General features: G+C 44.5%; 2 protein-coding genes across 2 annotated transcripts in view; both read right to left on the reverse strand.

The window, feature by feature from the left end:
• Window positions 1–5,957, reverse strand: part of crocc2 (ciliary rootlet coiled-coil, rootletin family member 2) — a 35,601-nt gene extending 29,644 nt beyond the window's left edge. The window contains exons 1-3 of the mRNA XM_030082824.1: window positions 5,901–5,957; window positions 3,304–3,451; window positions 3,055–3,170 (exon numbers count right to left, since the gene is read on the reverse strand). Of these exons, the coding sequence (XP_029938684.1) occupies window positions 3,055–3,170; window positions 3,304–3,451; window positions 5,901–5,957 (321 nt within the window). The remainder of the gene's footprint in view (window positions 1–3,054; window positions 3,171–3,303; window positions 3,452–5,900) is intronic.
• Window positions 5,958–7,596: 1,639 nt separating this feature from the next.
• On the reverse strand, window positions 7,597–13,201 carry klhl30 (kelch-like family member 30). Its single transcript, XM_030082850.1, has 8 exons — window positions 12,742–13,201; window positions 11,396–12,253; window positions 11,085–11,286; window positions 9,603–9,689; window positions 9,331–9,486; window positions 8,945–9,133; window positions 8,231–8,376; window positions 7,597–8,146 (listed from the first exon to the last, which is right to left on the reverse strand). The coding sequence occupies exons 2-8, from the start codon at window positions 12,167–12,169 to the stop codon at window positions 7,898–7,900; spliced, it is 1,803 nt and encodes a 600-aa protein (XP_029938710.1). The 5' UTR covers window positions 12,170–12,253; window positions 12,742–13,201; the 3' UTR covers window positions 7,597–7,897.
• Window positions 13,202–13,208: the final 7 nt, after the last annotated feature.

A 13,208-nucleotide genomic window follows, 5' to 3' on the forward strand; every position in this document is an offset into this window, starting at 1 on the left:
GAGTCCAGGTGTGGCTTCAGCAGTGTTACGTTAATGGTCTTCAGTCAGCTCAAACACGCTCAAACAAAACTGTGGAAAATTGAACATTTTGGTCATACATAATTTCATCCGACATTATAAGCACAGTTTATAAAGGAATGTGTCGCATCGCAGGAGCCATTTTGTTTGTAACGAACAGCAAAACTGACCGAGACATTTGAAAACATACCTGAAAAATGACACAAATGGTTCCACACTGCACGCCTTCAGAGGTAAATGCATTATTTCTGTATTTACTGAATTATGTGGGTTTCATTAAATTCATACTGTGAGTAATTTCCTCATCCACTGACACATCAAATTCATTTAACAGAGCGAAATAAAGATTTAAGTGGCAAAATGCTGTGAAGTAAACTGGCCTAAAGGAGGTACAGAAGTCTTCGTTTGGCTCTTGGACCTATTGCTGTCAGTCAGGTCTCCCTCTGTTCTACCCAGTCATTTTTTTGTGCCTGAGCAGGAGGTTTCCAGTCATCTAGAGCACCCACTTCTCCCTTGTTTCCTGTCACCCAGGAAGACCCTCTCCATGGTCCTCTTGCACAGGATTATCATACAGATATCATACAAACGTGTGACGGACTGACTCCCTGGCTCTGCGGTCCTGGGTGGGACAGCAACTCTCGGCTCAGGACCTTCCCTTCAAATCCGCCTCCCATAAGCTGGCTCCTCGTGTCATTGGTTGATTCACCATTCCTTCTTTACTCCCAACTGTCCAGTGACCCTCATGTGATTCACCTGCTTCTCTCCCCTCCCTCTGGGCGTTCAACCCTCCACTTTCTGAGGGTCTGGCACCAGACTAGCCCTCCAGCTCCTCCTCATGTGCCCTCCCTGTGTTCTGAGGATTATTAGAGTTGAGCTTTCAGCTCATTTTTTGGTCTCTACCTCCGCCTGACCCAGTTTCTAGACACTGTCAGCCTACGACTGTGACACCAGGTATGATACATGTTTTTGACACCCTGCGGTAGGAAGATCACACACAGATCAGTCTGTATTAGTACACTTTGAAATTCATAAACCGCGTATAAGGTATGATCAAGGCAGCTGGCAACAACAGTGTCTATAAATGGATTATCAAGAGTAAGTGACTGATTTTGGGTTCAAATCACACTGAAGCAGGTCATTTCTTGTGTGATACGTCTGGAGCGCGGGCTGAATGAGACGTTTACAAACGTACAATTGTTGCTCTGCATGTTCAAATGCAGTCTGTATTGTCAGTGAGGCACTGACTGATTCGCAGCATTAACACCATAAAGAAGCAAGAAGCCCTCAGTTTCATGCTGATAATGAATAAAAAAGACAAAACAAAGCTGGGAAGAGTGGAGCTTTGATTAAATCTGTATTAGTCTAATGTACTCCTGCACTTACAAAACAATCAGACTCAACTTCCTTCTGTTTGAACATAAAACCTCATCAGCTCCCACTTCTTTACCTTTTCACACATCTAAAAATAGAAACAAAATAAACAAGCTATTTATAGCTGCTGTGCTAATTAAGTTATATTTATAGCTCTGGGTTTTAAAATAAGTTCCAAGAGCAAAGCAAGCAGGGGGAGTTCATTAGATTTAGGCAGCAGAATGAGGGTAGTGTTAATCACCAATGGCTGCTTTGTGCAACGGGGAAAATGAACTTTTTCTTCGTGGGTCTCGAGAGAGGCGGCTGGTGACCTTCACAGTCGCACTCCCCCTACACACACACCCAGCGAGCAGCAGCGGCGGCCACATGGAAGGGCAGCCATGGGGGGCAAAGAAGGGAGACGCCGGCCCTCCTGAGCACAGGGGGGTCTGAGTCTACCTGAGCAGACCACAAGGAAGCCCTTCATGAACCCCCTCCGCCCGCACAAACACACACGCACGCGTGTGTCCAGACGCATACGCACCGACCAGCACACAATGGGTGCTTACATACTGCTTACTTTTATATGTCAACCATATTTTAACAGCCATTAAACAGAGGAAAATCTATAAAAGTATAGCGTGCGTAAAGACGCATTACTGTAATCACGAGTCGGTCTGTAGTTTTCACCACTGTGCTGCTTCTTCTCCTCACACTGTTTGTTTGTTCAGCTCCAGAAAGGCTTTCCCTGCTGGAAAGAGCTGCGCTGCTTCAATGTTTACCGGAACCGTATTGCATTTCAAATGGAAAAAGGATTTCTGCAGGCAGTGCTCCAGTGTTGCTCACCTTATTGATCTCCTCTCCAATCAAAACTACATGAAATCCCCACCTTGCACCCATGTGACTCCTGGAAGAGAGGCCTTTCAGCATCCTGAAATGTTTTCCAACAGAGACTCAAGCAGGAAACACAGCTCATGTGGAAAATAGTGAAAGTGGATTAAAAGTTCAAGAAAGGTTCAAAGAGGACCGATTATGTTGCACAGGGGTCACTCTCAGTTGAACTGACAAATATAAGAAAAAATCCAAGCCTGGATCTGCGCTAAATCATCAAAACATGATGTCAAAGTATCCAGCAACTGCAAAGGCCTCAGAAAAAGGGACTGTAGTGCTGTGGCGCCAACTGGAAGATGACTTCTATTCTGTTCTATTTATTACGCTCTTCAAGGAATGCACTGAAATTTCAGTGATTTGATAGAACGATAATAAAGATATTCTGTTTCTGATTTAATTCCAAGATTACTGGACGTTTAAAAAGAAAATCTTTGACTCATTAATGGGCAGGCCATCACAATTGATATTTTTAATTTTTTTAATTTTTCTGCAAATGTTAATTAGAAAAATCAACAAAAACAAGAAAGTATACTAAAATACAGAAACATTGGGGCAGAAATGGTTTCAACGTATGGACTTACGTCTGCAGTGTGAAGGTATTTTGAAATGGAATGACCTGATGGTGTTGAATCGAGGTCTAATGATGAGTATGTGAAATAAAAGACAATGAATTCTGGTGTCCACTCAGATTTTCATGTTCCTGTTTCAGCAGTAAGGTCAGAAGGCGCTTTAAATCCTGCGGTGTGATTCTCCAGCCTGTTCCTGGAGTGAGAGTGTGTCGTGTGTCACTCCTACCCTGTCTGTGAGAGCGCTGTGTTTGACTGGCAGCCGGTCACGGTCCGTCCGGCTCGGAGACGGCGGCCCCCTCGGGGCCCGGCTCTCCTCCGGCTCGCCGGCCTCGCGGCCCTCGCCTGGGAGCAGGAAGCAGATCAGCCAATGAAGAAGTGTCAAGCTGGACTCACGTCAATCCAGCAACTGATGTCTCAGCAAGGTCCAGGCTTCGGCTGGCCGCATGCACACCGAGATAAAACTGGCTGTCCGTACCGGCTGGCTGCTCGGCCAGGTTGCAGGTGATGATCTGGCGAATGCGAGCAGAAAGTGGCATCGGCGAGGAGCCAAGTTCTCCTCTCTCGCCCTGAAGCGTCCTCTCTCCGGAGCTGCCCTCAGAGCGAAGCAGAGACTCCTCCAGCTTCTACATTCACACCAGTCAACGCATCAGAAGAAAGACTTGGAAGTTCTGAGCTCAGCAACAGTGACACCGGTTAAAACTCCTTCACACAGTCGTCCCTCATCTAAACCAATCTAATAATAATCATAGAAATTATGACTGTTTAGCCATTAAAGCAGTGTCTGTGGATTTCCACTTCCACTTATTTTGCTGAGTTTCATGTGCAAAAAATACTTCTCCAGAAAAATTTGGAGAAATAGCATGAGGCAGAATAACTGACACATTTTTGTTTGGATATAAATGAGTTTTTAAATCATTTAAATTGATTAAAGGTGCTGTAGGCAGGATTTTGCTAGTCAATGCTAATTTTTCTGTGTTTTCTTTGGATTAAATGTTAGAGTATCCATTGATAATCCTTTAGGAGTGTAGCATAATTGCACTACCGCGAGGGCACAGCGTTTCCATCTGTCTCTGTTCTGAGCTGAAAAGGAATCTCCACAGCTCCTGGTATCGTTGACCAATCAGAAGAGCCCATGAGGCTCTAACCGTGATTGGTCGAGGGGCGTTTGTCGCACGTTCTTGTGGGAGGAGCTTAACTTGTGTAAGGGCGTGATGTCAGAGAAAACAAGACAGGATTAGCTGTGCTGGGTTTCAAATCGCCATCTTAGATGGGTCAAATTGCCATCTTGCTTAGGTAACCCTAAGCAAGATGGCGGAGATGCCGAATCCTGCCTACAGCACCTTTAAGTTAAGCAAAATAATTACCGTGTGCTACAAAAAATTCATTTTCACAAGAATTATAATAGTCAACACTTCCATAGTTTGATATTTCAAACTAAAATGATAAAACTGATTTATTGCACCTTCCCATCCCTAAATGGACCTCAGAGAAAGCAGTCTCCCCTTTAATAATAAAATACAATTTCCATTCTCCCACTCCGTCTTCCGCACATTGACACATTGTTGATCTTTTTGTCGACATGACTTCCTCATCCGCATCACACTGAAGTTTGACTCTCAAGAGTTTTCAGAAATGTTTTCGATCATTCTCTCCTTCCTGCCATCACTTGTCTCTCGGTGTGAAATGTCCTCAGGATCCGGTGTGTGGGTTTCATCCACAGTCCAGAAACACACACCTGAAGATGACTGGTGACGCTGAATTCCCTGCAGATGTGAATTCAAGTATGTGTGTGTTTGTTCTGTGATACACTGGATACGGTGTGTATCCTGCCCTCACCCATAGTGATCTGGGATTGGCTCCATGACCCTGTGACCCTGCACAGGCTCAGCCGGTGTAGAAGACAGATGAATGTACCGGTGTGTCTGTGTGTCTCTGTTTTCCCTGTGTTGATGTTAGGATTTGTTCCGTCACCCTACATGACTGTGTCAGAAACATAATCTCCCATCAAATGGCCCGATAAGCAGCCCATAACAATTAGATGTGCTACAGCAGGACGAAACCAGAAAAGAAGAGGTATATAAGACACATGGAATCTAAGACAAATGGCGTCCTGAATAATGTTTGTCCAGCACTAACTGGGCATATTTGTTACAAACACACTTCTCAAAAGTGGCTCAATCTAAAAACAATAAACACCTTTAGATCTTTATCAATATATTTTGACATTATGTACAAGAAATTTAAACTAAGAATAACGATGACAATTTCCTTGTGTGCTTACATGATTGCCAATAAGTGACACTTACGATACTTTTGATAAATTGTGAACTTGCTGGACAATATATTTTTCATGATACCTTTACAGGATGATAAAGAGTGTTTCCAGTGGTTTACAGGTCTCAGTAAAAGCTGTGTTAGACAGCTGCAGCTCATCCAGAGTCTTCAGTCACACAAAGAGGGTGGAGCACAGTAGACCTGAGATTCAGTCTGCACAGGCTGCCTGTGTGTGAAAGGATCCACTTCAAAATCTGTAAAGCTCTGAATGGTCTCGGCTTAAATACATGTCAGATTTACCAGTATAGAACCATCCAACCCCTGAGGTTTAAATTAGATTATATTAGTTTCCTAAAGTCAGAAGAAACAATGTGAAACAGCTTAGTTCCTGATGACACACACACTCATTTTAAACCAGAACTTACAACACTAATATCTGCTCAGGCTTTCCATAAAACAACAGATTTACTTGTTTTGTCACTTTTACCTTAAAGTTTTTAGCTTGGCTTAATATTTGTTTTCCTTTTAATGTTCACAGTCTTAAACTCTTCAGATTAGTACTATTTATTGCCTGGCTTTGATGCACTTCCTTTATTTCTTTGTAAAGCACTTGAGTCAGAATGCTGCTGAAGAAATAAATTTACCTTGCCTTAGAGTAACCTGAACTTTTAGACTGGAAACTGAATAAAAAATATTAAAGAGGCATTGCTCACAATTACTGTGCAAAATTGGTTTCTGGCAGAAGTGCGCCTTCCCGCACATGTCCTGACATCCAGCTGATTGTTTCATGTTACCAACCTGAATCACAGCCTCCAGCCCCGGGGAGTCTGCGCCCTGCTCCCGCTGAGAGCTCATGGCGCAGCCGGGCCCAGCTTTCAGAGGATCTTTAGTCTTCCAGAGTCACACTTTTCGACCAAACCAAACCAAACCAAACCACTTCCACCGGGACGCCTTCAAAAATCAATCACAGCACGGGCACGTCGTCAAAATAAAAAAAATAAAAATAAAAAAACAACTCTACTCAGACTGAGTCTGCTGAGGAGAAATCTGATGAAACAGATGAAAATCTACTGTAAATAATAATAAAAAAAAATCACTGACACAACTTGAACATCAGGAAACTTCACGAGCGTCTGCAGACGTGGGGCAGCAGTGCACACGTTGCTATGGTGACCGCACGCTTCCGGTGTTATGGCAAGTTCTGCGTGACTGTCGATTGACCCCCCAACACACACACACACACACACACACACACACACACACACACACACACACACACACACACACACACACACACACACACACACACACACACAAACTACAAACAAACACAGACTCACACATACACAAACACACAGACTACAAACAAACAAGCACACACACACGCGCGCAGATATAAGAATTGTAGTAAAAACAATTGAAAACATAATTTTTTAAATTATTATTATTATCCATTTGAGTTCTTTGAGATAAATAATATCTATGTGGATGAAATATCACTCTCTCACGCACATGTAGTGCATCTTTTTTTATATTTTCCTGAAAGTACAACCGAATTAAATAGAATAACTTTATTAATCTCTTATTTATCCATCTCTGTGGCATTCCTCCACACAGAATAAACCAGAACTTGAATTATCAATTAAAGAGTAAAAATAGTAGAACATTTTTACTCTTTTATATGGGACTAGTGGGTGAAAGAATGAAAATTAAGAGAGACAGTAGTTCTGCTAGTGTTTGAAGTAGGTGTTGTTTTTGTAGTATCTACGTTTCCAGGTTATTGCAGCTTATTTATGCATTTTTCTTGAAACTAGAAAAAAGTTGTTAAGCTAACTTTGCAGCAAATAACAGTATTTATATCCACATATACATCCATTAAGCCTAATAAGTCACATTTAATTCACCTTTTCAGTAATTAAGACATCATATTCAAGGACAGCAGGACTCAACAGGTAAAGTTTAAGGGGGAAAACAATCAACTTAGTGAAAAAAAAACCCTATCATTTATGTGTTATTACATGATTTGGTTGAGTTTTATCACTTAGCAAAACTCTTACAGAATGTCTTGAAGAACAGAAATATCCATCTTCAACACAGCTGTGCTCAGTTTGGTTTCTCAGCTGACAGAGTGAAGGAAGGCTACCGAGTGAGGCGACAGTGCTAACCACTACGCCACCGTGAAAGCAACGGTTAAAGGGTTAAAGCCCCGCATTCTGCTACGTGCGCGCTCCCGCGACAGGGACATGACCCTCCCTCGCATTCATTCAAAGCTCGACACAACACCGGGCCGTTGTCATGGAAATGAAACGCTGGCCTGACCGTTTCCATGGCTGTGCCGACGCCACGAGCCAACAAACTGGATTCCAGCGGGTTAATGATCACTGCAGCCAGAACATTCGCCACACGCAGCATTTACATCTGATCGACTCTTTTATTCACAACCAGAGCATTTTAAAATGAAACAACAGCAAACACAAATAGAATACACCAAAAAAAACACTTCCTGTAAACTATGTCTACAAAGATTTACTAATTCACAAGCACCTTTAGGAAATACCACAAAAAAAGGAAAAGAAATCCCGGTCTGGAGCAGATGATACACTGTGTGAATCCACACATGCTGGAGGAGCTCAGCTCGGTGGAGAATACCGGAGGATCAGGTAACAGCGGCTATTCTGGGGCACAATGACATCTGGGGATAAACATTCTATTTGCAGTGCAGCATATGGAGGGAACACTGTGTCTCCGTGACCTCTGTGACCCCGAGTTTCAGTCCTGTCCGGAAGGCGTCGCCCTCATGGCGACTCAACGGGAAAGAGCGCAGGCCACTGGGAGGGGTCCAGGAAGATGGTGCAGACCCCGCTGTAGAACCACAGCCTGGGGAGGAAGCACTCCACCTCCCAGGTGTTGGACGACCGGTTGTACATCTCCACCTCCACTCCGTAATCCCCCTCCATTCCTTTCCAGTGACCTCCGGTGACGAAGAGCTTCCCGTTCAGTGTCACCAGGCCGCCGTTCTCATGGAGCATGTGCAGGAGCTGCACCTGAACAGAGGAACACGAGTGCAGCATTGATGAGGTGCAAATGAACAGGCCTTCCTCAGTGGATCACAGCGACCTGATGTCTACCTTCTGCCAGATGTTTGCATCTGGATCGTATGAGTAGACTTTTTTGGTGTTATCGGCCACCAGGTAGATGGTTCCGTCCACGCAGACAGAGCGAGGGGAGGATAAATACTTGGGGATGAAGGGTGAACATATGCTGGTCCAGGTATCTGCAGATTAAAAGAAAAAAGTAAATGAAACATAAAAAAATAGTAATTCAGAGTGAAACAGAAATAAATAGATGATTATGTGTGTAAGTCTGTGACTTTATAATGGTTAACTACAATTAAACAGGATTAACAAAAAAATAGGACCATTTTTAAAGATTTACAGTTCTGAATTATTTTCTCTGCTAATGTCAGCTTGTGCTGAACGACCATCGTGAAAAGCCCGACTCTGGTTGACCTCGTGTCCCTGAGAGAGGTCAAGAGCCTTGATCAGGCAGCTGCAGGGCCAACCTGTCACCGGCATACATCATGCAAACCCGCCAATCTCTGAACCGGCTTCTCTAACCTCCAGCCCACTGCTGCCTGCCGCCTGCCCTGCAACAGTTACTCATTTACTCATTTGTGAAGAGCAGAAAACAGGAAGAGGGATGAACCAATGGAAGTGAGACTGACTTCAGAGCATTTGTAAAACAAACAAACAAAAAAACAAAACAAAACATGGAAACACCTGCAGGCTGAAATAGTACAATTTGCATGAATTACAATATTTAGCAATATGAGGCAACCTCACCTATGACGGGGTTGTAGCACTGCATGGCCAGAGCATTGTACTTGACGGCACAGGAGCCAATCACGTACAGCTTCCCATGGCAGGCGGTGGCAGTGAAGTTCGTCACATACTTTAAGGCGGGACACGTCAAGGCCCAGGAGTCGCTGTACGGATCATAATGCTCGACCTCTACGTGATCTAGTGTGGTACCTAAAGGAGGAACGAAGGTTGGATCATGTTCTGACAGCGTTCACGGGTTTACTGTTCATATTCCTCTACGGGTGAGACACACGGCAGGTCTTAACAGTTAGAAGGTTACTGGGTCAAGAGCAGATGATTTCCTGGAGTTTATCTACTGCAGAATTAAGGAACCACATGCGAGGAGGATATTATTTGTTTTTCCTCACCTCCGATGACGTAAATCTCCCCATTAAGCGTTGCCGAGGTGTGGTTAGTACGAGGCCGAAGCATGGGCGCCACAGTAACCCACCTGCCCTCTCTTGTGATGTACTTCCAGGTCTCTGTGGTCGACCAGGTGTTGGTGTTCGTACCCCTCGAGCCCCCTGCCAGACACACAGGACCACTTTGTGAAACCTCTGAGAGAAACTGCTCTGCTTTTCTAATTTATTTTTACTTTTTTGGGAATTTTACTGTGAAGCTTCCGCAGACACGGACTCACCTGTGACATAGACGTCGTTGTTTAGGCAGACCATGGAGTAACCCCACTTGTTGGGATTGGGGAAGTTAGGAAGTATATGCCACTGTTCTAAAGAGAGAAACATTGAGGAACTGAAGTTAAGGATCCTTTATTTTCATTTACATAAAGAAAAGACGTAACAAGTTTATCCATTAGCATCCAGCGTGTGAAAGTTTGAGTTTTTACTTCTTCTTCACACTGGAAGCTTCCTAACCTGCGTCAGGACAACTTTGACTTCAGTACCAAGCAGAATCTGAGTCTTTGGCTTTTCCAAAGCGGAGGAGGGTGAAGAGGCGGAGCTATCCACGACAGACTGAAGCCACATGCTAACCTTCACACACCGGCAGTAGCAGCCGCCCCACGTCTCCTTTATCACTAAATAGTTTATTTTTTTGGGCTACGGTCGACTGCCTGATGTGTTATGAGGGACAAACTGGACTATGCAGATTTGAAGCATATTTTGAAGTTTGGTTTGCGCTGTGAGGATGTCGGCCAGAGGGGTGACTTCTGTAGTTATTCTTTTTATAGACCAGATATTGGGGGGAAAAAAAAAGTTTCAGGGGAAAGAGGGGATTTGGTAAATAATGTCTAAAAGATCCATGACTGAACAAAAGTAGATCAGATGAAGTGGTTCCATAATGTTTTTGTGAAGTTTTTGTTTCTTCGAGTCAGGAAAGAGAGCGAGTTTCATGTGTGTCCGGGCTTTTGAAGGAGGCACTATCAGTGTTTGAGAGTCTGACTGGATCAGATGTCACAAACATGAAGCGACCGGCTTACTGGAATTGAGAAACTAAGAACGGGTACATTTGGAACTTTACTCAAAATACTTCCAGAGGGAAGGCCACACACTTTGAATACTCCTGATTTTATTAGCTTTCTGTAAATGTGTTTGGAAAACAGTTTTATGTTGTTGTGAGGACAGTAATATGACTCTAAAAGCGAACCAAGCTGGTGTCAAATAAATAATCCTGATATAAACTGGGTGAAAATTGCAAATGCATGCAAAGACAATTTGGAGAACTGTTGGCATTGCAGTAAAACGCAGTTCGGTTACTGCTTGCAGTCAAGAATTGTAACTTTTTTGGAAGACCCTCAGCTTCTGGCCGGAGCTGTTGTTCCTCCACATAAAACCAGAAATCTTTAAATCTTTTCCCCCACCGCCCATGTGAAGAACAGAACACGAGTGTCTCCCTCCAGCCTGCACAATGAAACGCTCATTTGAGGAACAGAAAGGATGATCCAATTTTGTCACATCCAGGCCACATTTCTTGCAGAGCCATTTTTCTGTCAGCGCTACATTTAGCAGCCTTCCACATCTGCCAGACTGTTTTTAAGGAATCAGGGAGATATTTCCCAACAATTCTGAAGATTAAGAGAAGGAACCAGAAGTTACACTGAGCTGAAGCTTTGAATTTCGCCAAAGAATTTGTGTGTTTCTCTTCCACTTTTCGGAGATTTTCTTACTCGTCTTTGTGTTGTAGAAGCCACAGTTCCGGGGCGGCAGCCTCGTGAGTCTGGGGTCTCGATCCCCATCTTCATCGGAGTCTTCTTCATCGTCTGAGTCATCCAGCGAGCGCCCTCCCATGACAAACAGCACTTCTTGAAGGTTTGGCTGAGGACTCTCAGCATTGAGTCTCTCCAGACACTCCGGTGCCAAATTCTTTTTCTACAAAGGTAAAATGCAGGGTGTTTTTTTATTTTGTTTTCTGAAATCCACATCTACAGAGCAAGCAAAGCTGCTGAAGAAGAAGACGAAGAAGAGTGAGTGCACTCACCTCTCTGAGGATTTTTTCCACTATCTCCCTGCAGTTGGGAGAGGCCTGCACCAAACTGTCGTTCAGCAGGGTGCCTGCCAGGTAGTCCAGGCTGAGTAGAAAGAGACGGGACATGGTGAGGAGCTCAGGAAGGTGGCAGAGCCGAGACTCCTCGTGGTGCCTAACCCATCTGAGGATGGCCTCAACGCGAGCGCACTCCGATCTGATCTGCAGTCCTTCATCAGACAGGCACGCCACCAGCCTGTCTTTGCCCAAATAGAGAAACTCCTCACCTTGTTGAACAGCCTCAAAGTTCTCCAAAAGGAAAGCAGTCGCTTTGGCCACCACCTCGGGGCAGCCGTGGATCTCCCCAAACTCCAGGATGCCCAGGCAGTTGGTGGCATCGATCTGATGCTGGAGGTAGCGGCTACAAACGGTGCGCACCGTGTGGAACTGCAGCTGGCTGGACGTGCAGATCAAGCCCTCCACGTTGCTCTGGTTGATGGTCAGCTTGCCCGTGTACGCAAAGTCAAGCAGGCAGCCGAGGATGTCGGGGTCGACGTCGCGGAGCTCCACGCGAGCCGCGATGCTCTCCACGAAGTCCCCCGAGAACATGCAGTGGAAGTAGGAGCTGCAGAGGGCCAGCACGCCGCGGTGGCAGGGGAAGTCCCGGCCGCCGGCGCTCAGCGTCACGTCCACCAGTTTAGGATGGGAGCACAGAGAACGCAGGCCCTCCAGGATGCTCTGGGGATGGGAGGGCAGGCAGAAGTCCAGGTCATCCACGTTACGCACCATGGTCGAGCTTCGGTAGAAACGTGGGTCGAATCTTGTTTTGCTTTTTTAAATAGAAGACAGTCGACAGCAGAGGTGAGTCGTTACCTAAAAATACAGGGGCGAAAAGAAAACATTTAAATATCGACCACAAATTATTAAAATCATGCCAGAAAAGTTTATTTTCATAGAACATTACCAACAGTGTAACTAAAATCCTAAAACTATTAGAATCTAATAGCTCTGTGACAGACTAGTATTTAGGTTGAAGAAGCACTTCGAGTTTGTCAATTCACAGACGAACAGCAGCTTTCAAAACAAGAGGTCAGCACAGGGACTCACTCATTTGTCACTGACGAAAAAAAAAACTAATGTTAGGCAGAAAGCCTCTCTCGATCTTCCATTTGCATTGTATCTCCTCTTTCAAACTGTGGCATCACTGTTTTGTTACGGGAACTTCGAGCTGCTTTTGGCTCAAGCTCGCTGCAACAGTCTGAGGCTAATCATTCCTGAGCCCAACCCAAAAAAACAAAAAAAATAAAAAATAAAAAAACTACATTTCCTGTAAAATTAAGCAAAGGAATCAGCAAACTCACCACAGAAGCAGAGAATGGAAATGATGGCTCATCTTTCCAGTAACACAAAAACAAGGACAACTGATTGTAGCGGCTGTTTGGATCAACATGGAGTGGGCAGCATGTCGAAAGGCTTTTGCCAAGTCACTGGGGTGGACTACTTGTCGTTCACTCAGTTATTTTTAGGCCTGACTGTGACGCTGTGCTGAAGTCAGATTCCAAACAACAAGCACGGGATCCACAGCAGCTGCTGCATGCACACATTTAGGAGTTTCTCAACAGGCCTCGGAGCCAGCAAGCAGCGGGGATAATTTATAGAGACGCAGCTCAATAAGGACACGGCTGTAAATGACAGTTGCGTTTGTTTATGCACGCAGCAGGGTTTGAATTAGCAGTCCCAACCAACATAGGGAGTCAACAAGGGAAGATCAAAGATTTTACAATGCATTTTTAAGGAAATAAATTAAATTTGTGGAGGATTTTATTAT

This window comes from Salarias fasciatus, chromosome 23 (assembly GCF_902148845.1).
Source record: "Salarias fasciatus chromosome 23, fSalaFa1.1, whole genome shotgun sequence".
NCBI lineage: Eukaryota > Metazoa > Chordata > Actinopteri > Blenniiformes > Blenniidae > Salarias > Salarias fasciatus.

Bases quoted from the DNA above. Each gene is read 5' to 3' on its own strand.
- klhl30 (XM_030082850.1), bottom strand. From the start codon at position 12,169: ATGGTGCGTAACGTGGATGACCTGGACTTCTGCCTGCCCTCCCATCCC. The intron at 9,690-11,084 runs GTAAGAAAATCT...TTCTCTCTTTAG, and splicing joins CTTCTACAACACAAAGACGA to AACAGTGGCATATACTTCCT. The intron at 9,134-9,330 runs GTGAGGAAAAAC...TTCCTCCTTTAG, and splicing joins GGAGATTTACGTCATCGGAG to GTACCACACTAGATCACGTA.